Source organism: Sus scrofa, chromosome 7, assembly GCF_054392235.1.
Source record: "Sus scrofa isolate SSC_HxYL_T2T_F1_AM1 chromosome 7, Sscrofa_HxYL_maternal_Yorkshire_Landrace_v2.0, whole genome shotgun sequence".
NCBI classification, from domain to species: domain Eukaryota; kingdom Metazoa; phylum Chordata; class Mammalia; order Artiodactyla; family Suidae; genus Sus; species Sus scrofa.
The window spans coordinates 26,246,202-26,265,325 of record NC_139389.1 but is presented as its reverse complement, the minus strand read 5'-3'; the positions used below and the strand labels follow the sequence as shown (position 1 = coordinate 26,265,325).

Genomic DNA, 19,124 nt, shown 5'->3' with positions numbered 1-19,124 from the left:
GAGTATATGGAATGCTATCTCTGCTGGAAATTAGAGTCCTCTGGCTGAGGATCTTCCCTCCTGGACGACAACATTTTGAGGGAGAGCATTGTTGTTGTAAATAGTCCCAGCATGGAGGTTTTACAGTATTTGGACCATTAGCTTATAAAATGCAAAGGTTAGATATTGGTTATGAACTGTTACTCACCTCCCTGTTTTTCTTCATTAGATTTATCATAGTATTTTTGTTTCTCTCAGGGATTCAGAGCCTGTTGCCATCCTGCCATCTGATGTGACTGCGAACTTGTACTTTCTGATACAAGTTGCCTTTTCTTATCCTAAGTCAGCTGTAACAGAGAGTAAGTTTTAAACTACTCCATTACACCACTATCTCTGACCTAGTAAGAAACTGTCTGAAGTGATTTTTACTTAAGAACAGATAGTTTGACAAAAATAAAATCTATAAGTACATCTGAATAGATATGCAGAAATTGTTGTTTTTCCTCTAAAAATCTCCCATTCAAAAACTGGAAAATCCCTGAAAGGAGAAGAAAAAAATTTGGTATGAATTAAAAAGAAAAAAAATGTGAACTAGGGAACATTTCTAGGGGTCTCTAGGCTATATGGCTAGAGAAAAATTTGAGGAACTATTTAAATTTTTTTCCACCAGTATAAAATGCTGGCTTCAAGGAATTCAGAGTAGCTTTCTTTTATAGCCGCATATATTGTGTATATTGTTAAAATTTATTACTCTTGTTTAAGACGTATATGTTTAAATACAATTTTTTTGTTCTCTGACCCACAAATCAATATTATATCAAAAATTCACTTGGAGAAAAAATTTTCCTGACTTTTAAAGAAAATTATAATAAGATTTCCTTTACTAAATGATTTATTTTATTCACCACATATGAATATTTAGAGATTACATATTTACTTTGCAGACTATCTAGAGAAATGGCAATAAAAATGTAGGCAGTATAGGGATTTCATAATCACCAACACAATGAGGAGTCTATGCTGAGATAGAAAACCAGCTCTAAATTCTGGGCATTTAGCTTTAATACTAGCAAGATGATAGAGAACATGAGTAGCTTCCCAGCTTGTCTCGTGATTCATTCTTATACCTGTTGAGTATTCAAATTCACAGCTATGGAATCTGTTCAGGTTTATACTCATGAAGAGGAAGTAGTAGAAATATATTTGAAAAGGAAGTAGTAGAAAAATATTTGAAGTGATAGCTTCTATTGGGGGTGCAGCATAAGCTTGTCATCTTCCCCAGCCATTTTTTCCTGAAATTCTGCTTGTCTTTTAAGAGCCACAGATCTCTAGACATGCAAACCCTGAGAGAGAGTATCCCCTGGGTTTGAGAAGATTATTGTAAGAATAAACAAGATCTGTTCCTATATCTACCATTTAGGAGAATTTTCCTTGGGGAACTCCTATCTGGAGTTCCATTTTTATTTTCACTCTGCCTCTGTTTTTTTTTTTTTCCCTAATATGTTTCTTTCTTAGGTTCAGAACCGTGGACAGTACAATTCTTACTAGCCTCCTGTTTTTGTAGTTAAATTACTTTTCTAGCCTCCTGTTTTTGTAGTTAAATTACTTTTCATTTCCTGTGACAGGGTTGAAGGATACACTTTCTCATCTTGGGGACTTCCCCAGAAAAACTCTATGTGTAAAATTGAAAGAATTGGGTAATAACAGTTAAAGCATGAAGGCCAATCACATACCATTGATTCAGATAGAAAGATGATTATCTTTAGTTTTCTACTCATTTATTAATGTGGTTCTATGGAAGACAAAAGAAGAGGATTACGGAGTAGTATTGCTTTTGTTTCTTCCAAATCTGACTCTTCAATGTTGGTAATGACACTAAATTACTTTCTAAGTTTGGGATCCTAAAGCTCACATTTCTCTCCATGAGAATGAGGCTGGTCTCTCCAATGTGTATCTTCACTTCTTGCTATATCCTTTAGGCAGAATATTTTCTGCTTCATCCAAGGAATATCTGTGTGCTTTCTGACATCTATCCAAGCTTTCTAATTAGTTGTGAATGCTGCGTACTTCGTTCATCTTTCTACTGAGGTTCATTTTTGTGGTTTTCCAGAAGTTCATTATATATTCATCCCATGAATAATTTCTTGTTATAGAATATGCTATAAATATAATACAAATAAAAAACAGTTATTGCTTGCTGATTGTGTAAATTATTATTCTGAGTTCTTTACATGTATTAGTCTATTACTTCTTCCAAACACCCAGAGAAGTAAGTACTAAAATCATTTCTATTTTATCTTAAGAAACACAAGTCTCAGGCAACTTAAATAAAATTTGTTCTTCCTTCCTCAACTCTATTGAGGACCAGTTGAAGAAATTAATTGCATATATTCAAGGTGCACAATATGATAAATTGGGTATACAATATCATATTATTAACTATAGTCATCATTAAATTTCCCTGTTTTTTCAACAAATTGTGAAAATAGGATTTAAATTGAGGATTTCTAGTTCTAGAGGGTAATAGTATTCCTCCAATACTGATCATCTCATCTGCAGATTCCTCAATTGTCTAGCAAGCCATCATTTTGATGAAGTCAGGATCAGAGATTTTCCTGTTTCATGTTTGTCTCTTTGAAGTATTACTTACAAATTATTTTTTTCCTCAAGTCAAAATGACATTGTCTTAAAAATGTTCTTTTATTACAAGGCAAGCTTCATGGGCATATCATCTATACAGTCACTAAGGGATCTGTGTTAACAGGGCCCCATGCTTGATTTAATGCTTTTTTTCCCCTTCATTTTGAAATTTTTAATAGTTTTTGTGTAAAGGGTACTGCATTTTTATTTGACACTGTCCCCAGCAAATCGTGTCAACTCTTCTTGTTTATTAGAGATAAGTTTTATACTTGCTATTTAGAACTACAGTTTTATAGAGTTCATATTTAAATGTTTTCATAGAATCATCCAGAATTGGCTCTGCCTTTTCTCTGTGTAGACAGACCAGCAAGTTTGTCTTCACAAAGGTTTGCATAGAATACCTGTTCCACCCCTTCACTTTTAGTCCGTTCCTTAAAGTGAGTCTCTTGTATGGAGCATACAGATGGATCTCAGTTTTTTTAAAATCCATTTAGATGTTCTATATCTTTTGATTAAAAAATTTAATCCATTTATATTTACAGGAATTATGAATAGGCAAAGACTTACTATTACCATTTTATTAATTATTTTCGGACTCTTTTGAAGTTCCTTTATTAATTTGACAACTAGAAATAACAGTGTTAAGAGTGGAAGTATGTATTTATGTAGATACCTAAGTCTACATCTACATATATTTTTCCCATAGCATTCCTGTCTGCTCCCAAACACTGATGTCTTCTCATGGTCTTCAATATAAAACCCACATCTCTCTAGATAGCATCTTCTCTACAGGTACAGACACTCATTTTCAAATCTTTAAAAGTGCTGTGCTGAATTGCACATCTTGACTTTCAAATATACCCCTGCTGCCTGGAATGCCCTTCCTAGTTCCTTGTCCCTTGCCTGACCAACTGTTTCCTCTCCTTTAAAACCTAGCCTACCTGCTACCTTCTTTAGGAGGCTTTCATGCTTTCCCAACCTTCCCCCCATCCCAAGTCCAGTCTAGGTTTGATCTCATGCTGGTCTCACAGTACCTATGCTCCCTATGACATTATCATTTATCATATTTATAACATAAACACTTGACAAACCTAGTTAAGACATATTTAAGAAAGATTGTTTTTATAAGGGTGAGGAAACACTAGAAACTAGGAGGATATATAGAGGGACATTGTGCTAAGATAGGCATGGGGTAGTGAGGAAAAAATATATTAAAAATTTTTTTGAGGAACTCTTGATAAACCTTTACTGAATTGGGGGATGGGGAATGAAAGATGTTGTCAAAATAAAGATAACTATTATGTAGTAAGCTGGTATATAAGGCATAGTTTTTAAGTCACTCTATTGGTATACAGTGTGGTTGGGGGAAGATAAAAGGTTTTGTGGTTGAACATGCTGATTTTGAGCTGATGCTGAAACATGTATAGCAGACTTTGGAGATATTACATTGGTGCTCACAAGGGAAGCTATGGCTGGTTATATAAATTAGGCTGGTGGGTGCTTCCAGTGTGCCAAGGAGGAACTGCTCAGGCTTGTCCCCCTAGTTTTTGGGGGCTCAGCAGCTAAATCCCCCCACCCTGAGAATCTGGCAAGACCCAGCAGTCTCTCCAGAGCCCACCCTCATCTCCAGTTTCAATGAGATTAGGGGAGAGGGGAAGTCTCAGGCCACATACCTCTAGAAAGATCTGCAGATCCCAGGGCCTTCTCTTCCCTCTCTTCTTTTCATGGCTCCAGCAAACCTTAATCTCCATAGCAGAGATGTTAGAGTAGTCCCAGTGGGGAGAAAGGAGGGAGTCATTTCAACTGGCTCATTTCTTTTGCAGGGGGCACAAGAGGACATGTGCACATCAAGGGAGGCTTTGAGGGCTAAAGATGGAGTTCCCTGTTAACCCTTCCTGCCCAACCAAGTAGCTGGCAAGAGCTCAAATGGCTCAGTGTTAAGACTGAGGTTCACAGAACCTTGGAGTCAGCTTTCTGGTGCTCTGTTCTGCTGTGGGCCTGGGAACCAATGGGAAACACTCCCTGCCTGTCTCCCCTTCCCCCTTCAGTGTTTTTCTTTCATGTAAAAGTCATGCATCTTATTTTCAAAAAGTAAATCTTAGAGTTCCTATGGTAGCTCAGCAGTAGGAACCCAAGTAGGATCCAAGAGGATGCGGGTTTGATGTCAGGCCTTTTTCAGTGGGTTAAGGATCTGGCATTACTGTGAGCTGTGGTATATAGGTCGCAGACGCTGCTCAGATCCCACATGGTGTGGCTGTGGTGCAGGCTGACAGCTGCAGCTCCGATTCCACTCCTAACCTGGGAACTTCCATATGCGATGGGTTCAGCCCTAAAATGACAAAAAAATTAAATCTTATAAAAATATGGATTTGAAAATTGAAAAACACTCTACCGCTGAGAGAGCTCCTTTTCTACTTGTTTAGTTATAACATACTTAACATTAAAAAATACATATAAAGTGGTCACAAATCTTTTTGTACTGTAGGCATTTTTTCATGTCATTATTTTAGAGATACTTCATTTTTATGGAGTTCATAATATTTCATTATGGGATCCTATAATTCATTTGGTCCTCTCCTGATAACAATTTAGTCTTTATGTTTATAATAATCTTTATGTTGTTTTTATTTTAAACTAAAAATATGTGGGTAATTGTAAAAAATAAAGGCGTTGGTAGGATTTGGTTTTGGGCTTTGTTAGCTGAATCTTGACTAATATATACTCTAGATTTTACTGTAAAAGCTTGGCCATTTATTGTCTCACCTGGATGGCAGTGTTATTAATGAGGTGTTAGTGAGATTTCCCCACTTCAGATAGGTCAGAAAATCATATTCTCCTGATGTTCCTCTTCCCCAAGCCCTACTCCATCCCTAGCGTCCTTTTTATTTCAGTTCTATAGCAGTTTGTTCTTTGTTACATCTCAAATAGTTTTTCCCTTCACATGTATGGCCTTGCCTTCAGTCAAAGCTCACAGGCTCCCCATGCACATGTACCTCTAGGGTCCCAGAGCCATAGCGTCTTCCCTCTAATGCTTTATATCACAGCCTCCAGCTGCTTCATCTGAGTTACTCATACTAAATTAGGGTTCTACCTAATCTATCTAGCTAGAGTGGTTTCCTAGACAGAATTAATCATCCATTATTTCGTCAGATCCTACAATGCACAATGTACCATAACATGAACTACAGGGAGAATCATAAAGAAACACAATACATATTCTCTGCTTTGATACAGTGCTTAGTATATAGAGACAAGGTGGAGCAGTAGTGAGTAACTTGGAGTACATTCTGTTTAAAATGCAGTAAATCCTTTCTCTGCATCACTTTTTGATAGTCTTTATCAGAAAGAAGAATTCTTTTTTTGAGTGATATATAGATAATTTATTTTTACAGAACAAAGTTCATGAATAACACTTATATGGGAAATGTTTTTAATTCTATTAAAAACTCAGGAATATAACCTTAAAATAGGCCAATTGTTGCTAATCTTTCAATATCAGCAGTGATGCCTAGAATCTTTAGACACCTTCAGTATAGCTCAAACACACAATTAGACAAAAGATTCTGAAAAAATGATGCATTAAGGAGGGAAATGTGCATAGCGCCTGTTTCTGCTCTTACTCATGATGAGGACTGGTGATATTGATGGGAATGCAATCAAAGATGGTGATCTGTAGGGTGATTCTGATGACAACAAAAATGATATTGACTATATAAAGCTGATGGTGAGGATATTCATTATTGAACTGGTGACAGAAATGGCAGTGATGTTGAAAATGTTGGTAATGAGGGAAGTAGATGATCAAGTTTCAATAATATTAGTGTTCTAAGGCAATTTAGAGAACAGCTCATCCAGTCCGCACTTCAGGATATTATATTTATATAATATACCTATTTCTATATTATCATGCAAAATATATTCCCTTTGACATATAACTGATATAATATTTTGCAATAATGATAGTATAATATATAACACATGTACCTAACTCGGGAATATATAAAATAAGCCTGTACTAGGAGTGGGACTTAGAAGCTAGTTTTCCTAATTTCTATTTAGTGTCATTTCCCATATACCATATATGCTCTGTGACAGCCTTGGTGTTAAGTGACTCTGTAAACGTGGTGGTAAAGAGTGGAGATTTCCTCCCAAATGCTTATTTATGGGCACTTTATTTATTGTTCTTAATCCCAAGATTCTCTATGCTCAGAACCCTTTTTAAAAATTTTATTTAGGAGTTCCCGTCGTGGCGCAGTGGTTGACGAATCCGACTAGGAACCATGAGGTTGCGGGTTCGGTCCCTGCCCTTGCTCAGTGGGTTAACGATCCGGCGTTGCCGTGAGCTGTGGTGTAGGTCGCAGACGCGGCTCGGATCATGTGTTGCTGTGCCTCTGGCATAGGCCGGTGGCTACAGCTCCGATTCAACCCCTAGCCTGGGAACCTCCATATGCCGCGGGAGCGGCCCAAGAAATAGCAACAACAACAACAACAACAAAAGACAAAAAAAAAAAAAATTTTATTTATTTGTTTTTACTACTTAATGCATTTTATTACATTTATAGTTGTACAACAATCATTACTACCAAATTTTATAACATTTCCATCCCAAACCCGCAGTGCATCCCCCCATCCCCCAGTCTGTCTCATTTGGAAACGGTAAGTTTTTCAAAGGCTGTGAGTCAGTATTTGTCTGCAGAGAGGTTCATTGTATCCTTTTTATAGATTCCACATGTCAGTGATAGCATTTGATGTTGGTGCCTCATTGTCTGACTGACTTTGCTTCGCATGATAATTTCTAGGTCCATCCATGTTGCTGCAAATGCCAGTATTTCGTTCCTTTTAATGGCTGAGTAATATTCCATTGTGTATATGTACCACATCTTCTGGATCCACTCCTCTGTTGATGGGCATTTAGGTTGTTTCCATGTCTTGGCTATTGTATATGGTGCTGCAATGAACATTGGAGTACATGTGTCTTTTCGAGTAATGGTTTTCTCTGGAAGATGCCCAGGAGTGGGATTTCTGGATCAAATGGTAATTCTATTTCCAGTTTTCTGTGGAATCTCCATGCTGTTTTCCACAGTGGTTGCAGCAGTTTACATTCCCACCAACAGTGTAATAGGGTTCCTTTTTCTCCATGCCCTCTCCAGCATTTATTGTTTGTAGTCTTTTTGATGATGGCCATATCCCAGGCTGCAGGACTGGAAAGGCTCTTCTTTTGAGGGCCCTTAATAGGCAGTTGTGTGCCCTGACCACTTTTCTGGATGGACTGTGCCACTTTCTTGATTCTGAAAATGAGCAAAACTGCTAGCTGGGACTACTATTGGGTGGTACAGGCAGGGACTCTGCTGCCAAGATGCAAATACTAGTTTTTGGAAGCCCCTTCCTCTTCTCCATCACATTCACATTCCCAGCAGTCAAGCTCTGTAGAGCCCTCTTGCCGTCCCTGTGGTGTAAGCCTGGAGAAGGGGTCCCCACGCAGTGACCTGCAATGCTGGGGAGCGTGGGATGTCCACCTTGATCTTTCTTTTCCCCACTGGAGAAACCATAGGCTCAAGGGAGACCTCTCAGTGTGGTGCTGCACTGACCTGGGGGAGGGGCAATGCAGGCAGCAGGGAGCTCCTCCTCCTCCCTTTCTAATGCCATTTGTCCTGGTCTCTGTGGTACAGGGGACTGCTTTGGCCTCACCTCTGTGTTCTGTCATTTTTTCTGTGATGCCTTATCTATGAATAGTTGCTAGTTATTCTCCTTGTGAGGAGGATAGAAGCTGGGAATTATCTATGTTGTCTTCTTGGTGATATCACTCTTCTAGAATAATTTTAAATGATTTTGTCTTTTAGCTTTTATGTTAGATTTAAGGTGATTTAATCAACACCATTACAGAATTTAAGTATTCTATGTTATTTTTCTTACTAGTTTCTGCTGTTTTTTGGATAATTTGCAAAGACCTGTGCAATATATCACGTTCATTATCTCAGTTGTTTTCAGAGTAGGTGTTGCATTCATGTCTTGCCTACAAAAGTTTCAGAAAAAATAAGCTGCTTGCCCCTGATTGCACTGCTAGTGAGAATCTGTACCATAATTTGACCTAGTCTGTCCCTGGCCAGCTCAAAATAAGGAAAATAAATAAAAGTTTTAAGTTTGCAAGTAAGAGATAGAACTCTTTATTTACAGAAAACAATGTGGAATGGAAACTTGAAAGAATCTCTGTAAAGGTCTATTAGAAGTTATAAGTAAATATAGAAGATCAATGAGTATAAATCAGTATACAAGCATAAACTGAATTTTTATATGCTGACCACAAAAATTAGACAATAAATTTTTAAAAATACACTTTATAGTAACATCAGATATAGAGAAACAAATTGAATGAAAAATGTATAAAACCCAGTACTTCCAAAATTATGTATCATTCCTGAATGAATTTTTTAAGAACCTAAAAAATGCAAAAGTATCTTGTTCGTACATTAGTAGGTACAATCTTTTGAAGAAGACAGTTTGGCTTCTTTTTCTTATGCTTTTAACTGGTTTCTATTATTTAATTAGAGGAAGAATGTGTGTACCATACTGAAATGAGCAATAGCAATGAGCCAGTAGACTTATAAGTAAAGGTTTTAAAATCCTCTGGTAAGTCCAGTGGGGGTAAAAGGACAGTTCAGTTTGAGCTATGGATTCAGTGTACTTCAGTGAACATCTTAGTAGATATTTTTTTCAAATTAAAAACCTGATTTAAAACATATAGATAAGCAAAAGATGTGGAGTAGATAACAAAATCTGGAAGAGCAGAGTTAGAAAACTTACACTATCCAATATAAAATACTACTATATAGCTACAGTAATTAATGGAGCTTGATAGAATAAGCATAAACACATAGATCAGTTGAACAGGTAAGAGACCCTTACATACATACAATTCCTAAATTTATTCCAAATGCACCAACTGCATTCTGTAGGGGGAAAGTTTGTTTCCAAGTAATTATTGTAGTTAATTGGATAACAGTGAGTAAAATGACCAGTAACACCTTATACCATCACAATGGTAAGTTTCCAATGGATTATAGAACTAAACATGAAAGGTAAAACAATAAAGCTTCTGGGATACAATACTGGTATTCTTTTATTTATATTTTTAATTTTTTTACACTTCAACAGTTTTATTTTTATAAATTTTTATTATGATTGATTTACAATGTTCTGGCAATTTCTTTTATACATCAAAGTGACCCAGTCAGTCATACATAAAATCACTTTTTCTGTTTTAAAATTTAAAAAATTTCCATTTTTATTATTCCATGGTTTCAGGATGCTATAACTACTTTTGCATTCATTTTACGTACACTGACCAGTTTTTATTATGCTTCTCAATCCTGAAGATCTGTGTTTTTAAGAATTCTGGGGAAGTGACTCTTGAGCATATATCCAGACAAAACTTTCCTTGAAAAAGACATGACCAAGATGTTCATTGCAGCACTATTCACAACAGCCAAGACATGGAAACAACCCAAATGTCCATTGACAGATGACTGGATTAGGAAGATGTGGTATATATACACAATGGAATACTATTCAGCCATAAAAAAGAACAAAAGAATGCCATTTGCAGCAACATGGATGAAACTAGAGCCTCTCATACTGAGTGAAGTAAATCAGAAAGAGAAAGATAAATATCATGGTATCACTTACATCTGGAATCTAATATATGGCACAAATGAACCTTTCCACAGAAAAGATACTCATGGACTTGGAGAATAGACTTGTGGTTGCCAAGGGGGAGTGGTAGAAAGTAGGATGGATTGGGAACTTGGGGTTAATAGATGCAGACTATTGCCTTTAGAATGGATAAGCAATGAGATCCTGCTGTGTAGCACTGGGAACTCTGTCTAGTCACTTATGATGGAGCATGATAATGTGAGAAAAAAGAATATATAATATATGTGTAACTGGGTCATCATGCTGTATAGTAGAAAATTGACAGAACACTATACAATAGCTATAATAAAAAACATATTAAAAAAAAAGAATTCTGGGGAAATGGCTTCAATGTTGTTGCACTGGATGTTGCCTATTATGCATTCTCTTAATACATGGAGATTAGATCTTTCTGAAACTATTGTTAGACAAATATTGAACTTTTTCCTCTGTATATTTGTGACTCCAAAGTCTTTTTCATTAACCAAAAAGTATCTTCCTTTTTTCCTCATTTTCTGGGAAATTCTTGGATCTGTCAGTGCATTGTTTCTGTATTTTCTTTTTTCTTTTCTTTTTTTTTTTTTTGTCTTTTTGCCGTTTCTTGGGCCGCTCCTGCGGCATATGGAGGTTCCCGGGCTAGGGGTCGAATCGGAACTGTAGCTGCCAGCCTACGCCAGAGCCACAGCAACGCAGGATCCGAGCAGCGTCTGCGACCTACACCACAGCTCACGGCAACGCCAGAACCTTGACCCACTGAGCAAGGGCAGGGATCAAACCCGCAACCTCATGGTTCCTAGTCGGATTCGTTAACCAATGCGCCACGACGGGAACTCCTGTTTCTGTCTTTTCTTGAATATTATCTGCTGCTTGTACTATCCATCAGGTTTTAATTTTTGGTCACTATATATTGTATTTATATCAAGTTTTTGCTATTTTTCAAATGTGACTTTTTAAAACATTATTTTAATTGTGTTTTTATTTCTTCTTGTATTCATTCTCTGATTCACTGATTGTTGTACTACTTAAGCTTCTCACTCACATAACACAATTGACATAGACTTTTCCATGGTGACCATTGTGCATTACCAATTGAAACCCTGAAAGATGACTAGAACAGCAGTTGGACGCTTGAATAGCCAGAGAATATTGAACCAGGTGGTTATTCTGCATGCTTCAATACTATATAATATTTCAAACTTGATTGTAACTCAGGAAAAAAAAAAAAGAATTTTCCTCTACTTTGATAGAAATGAACCAGGAAGGGAAATCAATTTGGAGACTTTTGAATGAAAGAAATTCACGTTTTCACCATACTTGACATTGTGGACTAAAATTTAAATCTATTGCACATACTAGTGTAATTTTTGTTTAACTCCATGTCAATGTTTTTGATACTCAAAGATAGTCCATTCCTATGGCTTTGCTCATAATGACTTCTATTAGAGCTTTAATTACTTGATTGACTCTTATTCCAGTATATTGTGATTTGCCTCAGTGAGGAAGGAATAGACTTCCTCATTAAGTTTACAGTGATTCAGCAAAAGAGGTAGCTTTTCTTCTTTTAACAACCTTTTGTAGAGCTGCCTTCATGGCTTTGTTTCTCAGGCTGTAGATCATCGGATTAAGTGTGGGAGGCAGAACAGTATAAAAAAGAGTAAGCAAAAAGTCTAATGCAGTTGGAGAGTCAGAATGTGGCTTCAGAAACTCAAAGGCACCAGTAGAGAGAAACAGTGTGACCACAGCTAGATGGGGGAGGCAAGTGGCAAAGGCCTTGGCTCTCCCCTCGGCAGATGGGATCCTCAGCACAGTAGAGAATATGCGTGTGTAGGAGAATCCAATGGAGAGGAAGCAAAGAAATGCCACCAAGGACAGAAAGCCAGTGACCCCAAGCTCACTGACATACTCATCAGAACAGGCGAGTTTTAGGAGCTGGGGAACCTCACAGTAGAATTGGTGGATGACGTTGGCACCACAGAAGTGGATGGAGAAAGTAGCAGATGTGTGCATAACTCCAGAGATGACCCCACTGATCCAGACGGCTAGGATTCCGTGAATACAGGTGTTGACATTCATGATGATTTCATAGCGCAGGGGAAGGCAGATGGCCACGTAGCGATCGTAGGACATCACTGTGAGCATGGCCAGCTCAGCAGATGCACAGAGAGTGAAAGCTAGACATTGTAGTATGCATTCCCAGAGGGAAATACTGCTAGTATGCCTGAAAGAGTTACAAATGGACCTTGGTACCGTCACAGAGATATAGCATATATCTAAGAAGGAAAGCTGTTTGAGGAAGAAATACATAGGGGAGTAGAGACTGTCATCCATGGAAGTTGCAGCGATAATGAGTGTGTTGCCAGTTAAAGCCACTAAGTATAAGACTAAGAACAGAGAGGCCCATAAGACTTCTAGCTCAGGCTTGGCAGAAAATCCCATGAGGAGAAACCCACTCACTGTAGTGAAATTGGCCATATTCCTTCTCAGTTTCCAAGGAGGCTGCTGGCTGCAAGACAGAATGGAGACCTATGGAAATAATGCCAGAATCAACAGTTCATCATTGTAAATGTTATGTAACTTTGTATACTAATAATCATATTGAGTAATTTTAAATAACTTTGACTGAAGCATAAGAGTTAGGTAAATTGGATTATGAATTTTAATGTCATGTTTTTCAGGTCAAGGAAAGGAAAATATTTTATTATTGGGAAGTATGGTGCATCAAAATTTTATGGATGTTAAAATTTTCACTCAGTTCAAACACATGTTCATATTTATTAATAAGTTTTTGAGGTGACTGTTCTGCCTCATTAGTTATTATATCTATTTGTACCACCACCACACTGATTCTTTCACTGCAGTTTTTAAATTTCCTTTCATGTATGAGAGGACAAATTCCCAATCCATTTTCGTAGTTGTTTTTTGAAAAAATGAATACTGAAAATGAAAATCACATTTTTATTGACATTTTCTTATTTGCATTATAATATACAAATAATCATTACCTTTAACACAAAATGTTATATAAATTAATGCAAAGTAAGCCAAGTTCCTATTAGGAAGTGGAAAAGGCCAGTAACTTTCTGGTATTATTTTTAAAAGGAAATAAAATGTTGATAAATGGCTAAAATTATTTATCCATTATTTTATTTTATTTATTTTATTGATTTTTTGCTTTTTAGGGCTGCATCTGTGGAATATAGAATTTCCTAGGTAAGGTGTCAAATCAGAGCTGCAGCTTCTGGCCTACGCCACAGCCACAGCCACACCAGATCAGAGTCGCATCTTCGACCTACATCACAGCTCATGGCAACTGCAGATCCTAAACCCACTGAGCAAGGCTGTGGTTGAACCCACATCCTCATGGGTATTACTTGGGTTCATTACTGCTGAGCCACAACAGCAACTGCTCATCTTTTATTCTTTTTTTTAACTCAATCAATTTTATTATATTTATAGTTGTATGAGTATCATCATGACCTAATTTTATAAGATTTCATTCTCAGACCTATCCTTTATTCTTAATTAAATAAAAATTAAAGCAAGAGTAAGATATATTTATCAGTGATTCAGAAGTTATTAGTGATAGAAAAGAGTCACTTCTTTAGTGAAATTGCTAAGCTTTTGTAGCTTTCTACTTTGAATGTTGATCCAGAATTTTAATTACTTTTTTTTCTCTGATCTCAGTGAGTACTTTTTCTCTGCAACTTGACTCTCTTTTAGCATATGAGGTATTGAAATCCTCATACCTTTATCTTTGGTCTTATTTTTAAGCAGATATTAGTGTTTTTAATACACAACAAAAAGTGTATATGAATAATTTAATAATTTGTATCATTTATTTCTGGTTGTGAAATATTTTCTGTATTTCCCTCAAAATATGGACCATGCCTTTATCGTTACTGAATATTTTTGTATTTCATTGACATCAGAATTTCTCCCTAAGACATAGAAGAGACTTGAAACCCAGATGACTGGTTGTGACAGGAACCATATTCTCACATGCTTCTCACAATCTTTGTGTCCTTACAGTCTTTCTCTCTGGGATCTTTACTGGCCCTTGTTTTGTGAAAATGGAAAATGTGGTTGTTTGCGGACATTACAATATTTTGATACATCATCAGCTTTTTCGTTTTTCCGTACTGTTAGAACACTCTATCTCAGATATAGGTAAGATCTCACATCTCTTCTAAGTCCCCGTTAGGGTAAATAAATAATAAGAAGAGAAGGATATCAAGTGATTTCATTCTGTGGTTCATTTATTCTAGATTGCTAGTTGCAAAAAGGAAGGAATTGCTGAGAAAATGGGAATTAAACCGCACAAAATGTATCTGAAATAAACAATTTAAATCTCTCCCTGGATTTTCAGTTTTTATGTAAAAAATTCACAGTTGATATTTAAACTTTCTGTTATGAAGTAAATGACAATGACTGGTTTTATCCCACCCACTCAAACCCTATTATTGAGTATAATCATCCATTTTAGACCCCATAGAAACTCACCAGAGCAAATCCAGGAACTTCCTTTCTAAACTTGGGGAAAATTTGTTAGCTACTACTTAGCAGAAGGTAATTCAGCCACTTTCAGTAAAGCATTGTCTGTGGAGAGGAAAAATAAGGATTTCCATTCTCATTATTGGAGTTTATGCTCCTCTATATAGCTCCTCTGTCATGAGTGGAGAGATTTTCAAATGCTCTTGGTATTTGGGGCTCCTTGAAAATACCCTGGGGCCAAAACTTGCAATTATATAGAGTTTTCCTATGGAATATTTTTCTCTTGATTTGAGTTAATGATCATACCTAGTTATCTGGAATTTCTGCTTATTTGTGTTCATGGGATTAAATTATTGAAACACATTGCAACTTGTGGCATATATTCTGGAAAACCCAACATACTAAGGGTTAAATCTATTTTTCAGTTTGTTACTGCAACGAAAATTCCTATTCAAGGGACTCATGTTCCCTCTGTGTGTCACTGCAAAGTTGAAGTAGGTAATACTCTATAGATATTTATCATTTTCTCAGCTATTTTAATAATTTTATTAGAAAAAATAAAAATTTTATTAGAATGTTATTTCTTTGAAACAATGACTTATCTAGTTCATCTTTTTTTACAACCTCCATCTTGCACTGTGCCTTATCCACAACAGATCTTCTTAATTATCTGTAGAATTGAATTTAATTAAGCTCTAACATATTTTTTTCCTCTGGTGACAGACATAGAGGAATTTTTTCCTCTCCTAAGAATTTAAGTAATATGAGAACTTTACTAGTCAAGTAATCTCAGCAAAATTTTTAACTCTTACACAGTACATCCAGGATGGAACACTTAGTGAGCATCTTCCAGTTGTACATCACTGCAGAGCAAACTAAGTGACTTAAAACAACAATTTATTATTTTCTCTCTAGTATGTGTGGATGAAGAGTTTTTGCTTGAGATCGCTTATTCAGTTACAGGCAGATTTTAGCAGTGTTCATAGTCACCTGAATACTCAATTTCAATGAAAGTCTAAAATGATTTGCTCACATGATGAGCAATTGATATTGGCTCTTGGGTGAAAACTCAACAGGGCACCTGCAGCATCTGAATGTATTCTCTCCTTGTGTGTTGACTTCTCACAGCAAGACAGATAGGGTATATGGATTTATTTACCTCTCATTTTTTTTTTTGTCTTTTTGTCTTTTCTAGGGCTGCTCCTGTGGCATATGGAGGTTCCCAGGCTAGGGGTCTAATCAGAGCTATAGCTGCCAGCCTTCGCCAGAGCCATGGCAACTCAGGATCTGAGCCACATCTGCAACCTACACCACAGCTCACGGCAATGCCAGATCCTTAACCCACTGAGCAAGGCCAGGGGTCGAACCCGCAACCTCATGGTTCTTAGTCAGATTTGTTAACCACTGCACCACGATGGGAACTCCTCTTTACCTCTTCTTATGCTAGTAAATGATAGCTTTTTATTAATGTGGGCTCCTTTAGTTGTTCTGTTTTTTATTTTTTACTTATTTTTTGGCTGCACCCTTGGAATGTCAAAGATCCAAGGTCAGGGATTGAACCCACACTGCAGTTGTGAACTATGCCACTGCTGTAGCAATGCCAGATCCTTAACCTGCTATACACATTGGAAATTCCAGTTGCACTATTTTTTAGATCAAGTCCAGTCAGTAAAATTCTTCTGCAAAATTATCTATCTATGACCATTTATTCTTCAAAATAAATTTTATTTTTTATTAAAAAATTTCTTTTGATTGTTATTTCCCCAATACAAATTTTTTTCTACTGTACAGCATGGTGACCCAGTTACTCATACATATATACATTCTTTTTTTCACATTATCATGCTCCACCATAAGTGACTAGATATAGTTCTCAGTGCTACACAGCAGGCTCTCATTGTTAATCCGTTCCAAAAGCAATAGGTTGCATCTATTACCCCCAAGCTCCCCCACCACTCCACTGCCTCCCCCTTCCCCTTGGCAACCACATGTCTATTCTCCAAGTCCATAATTTTCTTTTCTGTGGAAACGTTCATTTTTAACGTATATGAGATTCCAGATATAAGTGATAGCATATGGTATTTGTCTTTGTCTTTCTGACTTACTTCACTCAGGATGAGAGGCTCCAGTTCCATCCATGTTGCTGCAGATAACATTATTTCATTCTTTTTTATGGCTGAGTAGTATTCCATTGTGTACATATACCACATCTTCCTATTCCAGTCATCTGTTGATGGACATTTGTGTTGTTTCCAGCTCTTGGCTATTGTGAATAGTGCTGCAATGAACATAGAGGTGATGTATCTTTTTTAGGACAGTTTTGTCCAGATATATGCCTGGGTCATATGGTAGTTCTAGATATTGTTTTCTGAGGTACTTCCATACTGTTATCCATAGTGGTTCTACCAGCTTACATTCCCACCAACAGTGCAGGAGGGTCCCTTTTCTCCACACCCCTTCTAGCATTTGTTATTTGTGGACTTATTAATGATGGCCATTCTGACTGCTGTGAGGTGGTATCTCATAGTATTTGCATTTCTCTAATAATCAGAGATGTTGAGCATTTTTTCATGTGCTTGTTGGCCATCTGTCTTTCTTCCCTGGAGAAATGTCTATTCAGGTCTTTGGCCCATTTTTCAATTGGGTTGTTGGCTTTTTTCTGTTGAGTTGTATAAGTTGTTTGTATATTTTAGAGATGAAGCCCATGTCAGTTGCATCATTTGACACTATTTTCTCCCATTCTGTAAGTTGTCTTCTTGTTTTCTTTTTGGTTTCCTTTGCTGTGCAAAAGCTTGTCAGTTTGATTAGATCTCATTCTTCAATATAAATTTTAGAATCAGGTTGTTGAATTCCTCACAAAATTCTCCTGGGATTTATTTATATTAAATTCATTTTTGTGTATATGCAGGATTACAAGTTTATAATGTTTAATGATCTCATCTGTACATGTGGTGTATTAGTATTTTTATTCAGTTTTAATTTAAATATCAATAGAATTTTAAATTTTTTGCACATTTTATTCATTTTAAAAAGTGTATTTGTTTCTATTTTCATTGTAACTTATGTCTGATTAAATTTTCTTCATAATTCTTACTGCTATAGATGAATGATTGATTTGTATATGTTGGTCTTGTATCAGGCAGAATTTCTTAAGATTCTAATTATGTTTCAATTTTGTGTTGTGCATTCTATGCATTCTGACAAATGTATATAGTCATGTATCCACCACTACTGTATTGTACAGAAGACAATTAGTGCCCTAAAAATATCCTGAGCATGATGACTTTGTCTCTCCCTCTCCTAAAACCTTTGGCAACCGCTGATCTTTTTACTAGCTTCAGTTTTTCCTTTCCCAGAATGCCATATTCTTGGAGTCATACAGTATGTAGCCTTTTAAAGATTGACTTCTTTCACTTGACAATATGCCTTTAAAATGCCTTCCTGTCTTTTTGTAGCTTAATAGTTGTATTTTTTGAAACTGCTGAATAATTGTCCATTGTGTGGATGTACCAGTTTACCTATTCACCTTTTGGAGAATATCTTATTTGATTCCAAGATTTGGCAGTTATATGCAGGAATACAAAAAACCATAAGAGAATAGTATGATACATTATATGCCAACAAACTTGACAACCTAGAAGAAACGGACAACTTTTTAGAGAATTATAGCTTACCAAAACTGAATCAAGAAGAAACAGACCTTGATGAACAGACCTATCATTAGAAGTGAAACTGAGTATGTCATAAAAACATTCCCTACATCAAAAGTCCAGGATGAGATGGCTTCTCAGGTGAATTCTACCAAACATTCAAAGAGGAACTTATACCCATCCTTCTAAAACTTTTCCAAAAAGTTGAAGAAGAAAGAACACTCCCAGAGACACTTTATGGAGCCACCATCACCTAATTTCAAAACCAGATGAAGATACCACCAAAAAAGAAAATTATAGGCCAATATCTTTGATGAATGCAGACACAAAAATTCTCAACAAAATTTTAGCTAACTGATTCCAACAACATATAAAAAAGATCATACACCAAAACCAACTGGGATTCATCCCAGGTTCACAAAGATGGTTCAACATACCCAAATCAATCAACATCATACACCACATTAACAAAAGAAAAGTCAAACCCACATTATCATCTCAATAGATGAAGAGAAAGCATTTGACAAAGTCCAACATCCATTCATGATAAAAACTCTTACCAAAGTGGGTGTAAAGGGAACATATCTTAACATGATAAAGCCATTTATGACAAACTCACGGCCAATATAATATTCAATGGAGAAAAGCTGAAAGACTTCCTGCTAAACCTGAAAC

General features: G+C 36.4%; 1 protein-coding gene across 1 annotated transcript; it reads right to left on the bottom strand.

The window, feature by feature from the left end:
- Window positions 1–8,621: 8,621 nt before the first annotated feature.
- Window positions 8,622–12,780, bottom strand: LOC100518792 (olfactory receptor 14J1-like). The gene is made up of 2 exons (XM_021082299.2): window positions 11,878–12,780; window positions 8,622–8,657 (listed from the first exon to the last, which is right to left on the bottom strand). The coding sequence occupies exons 1-2, from the start codon at window positions 12,778–12,780 to the stop codon at window positions 8,622–8,624; spliced, it is 939 nt and encodes a 312-aa protein (XP_020937958.2).
- Window positions 12,781–19,124: the final 6,344 nt, after the last annotated feature.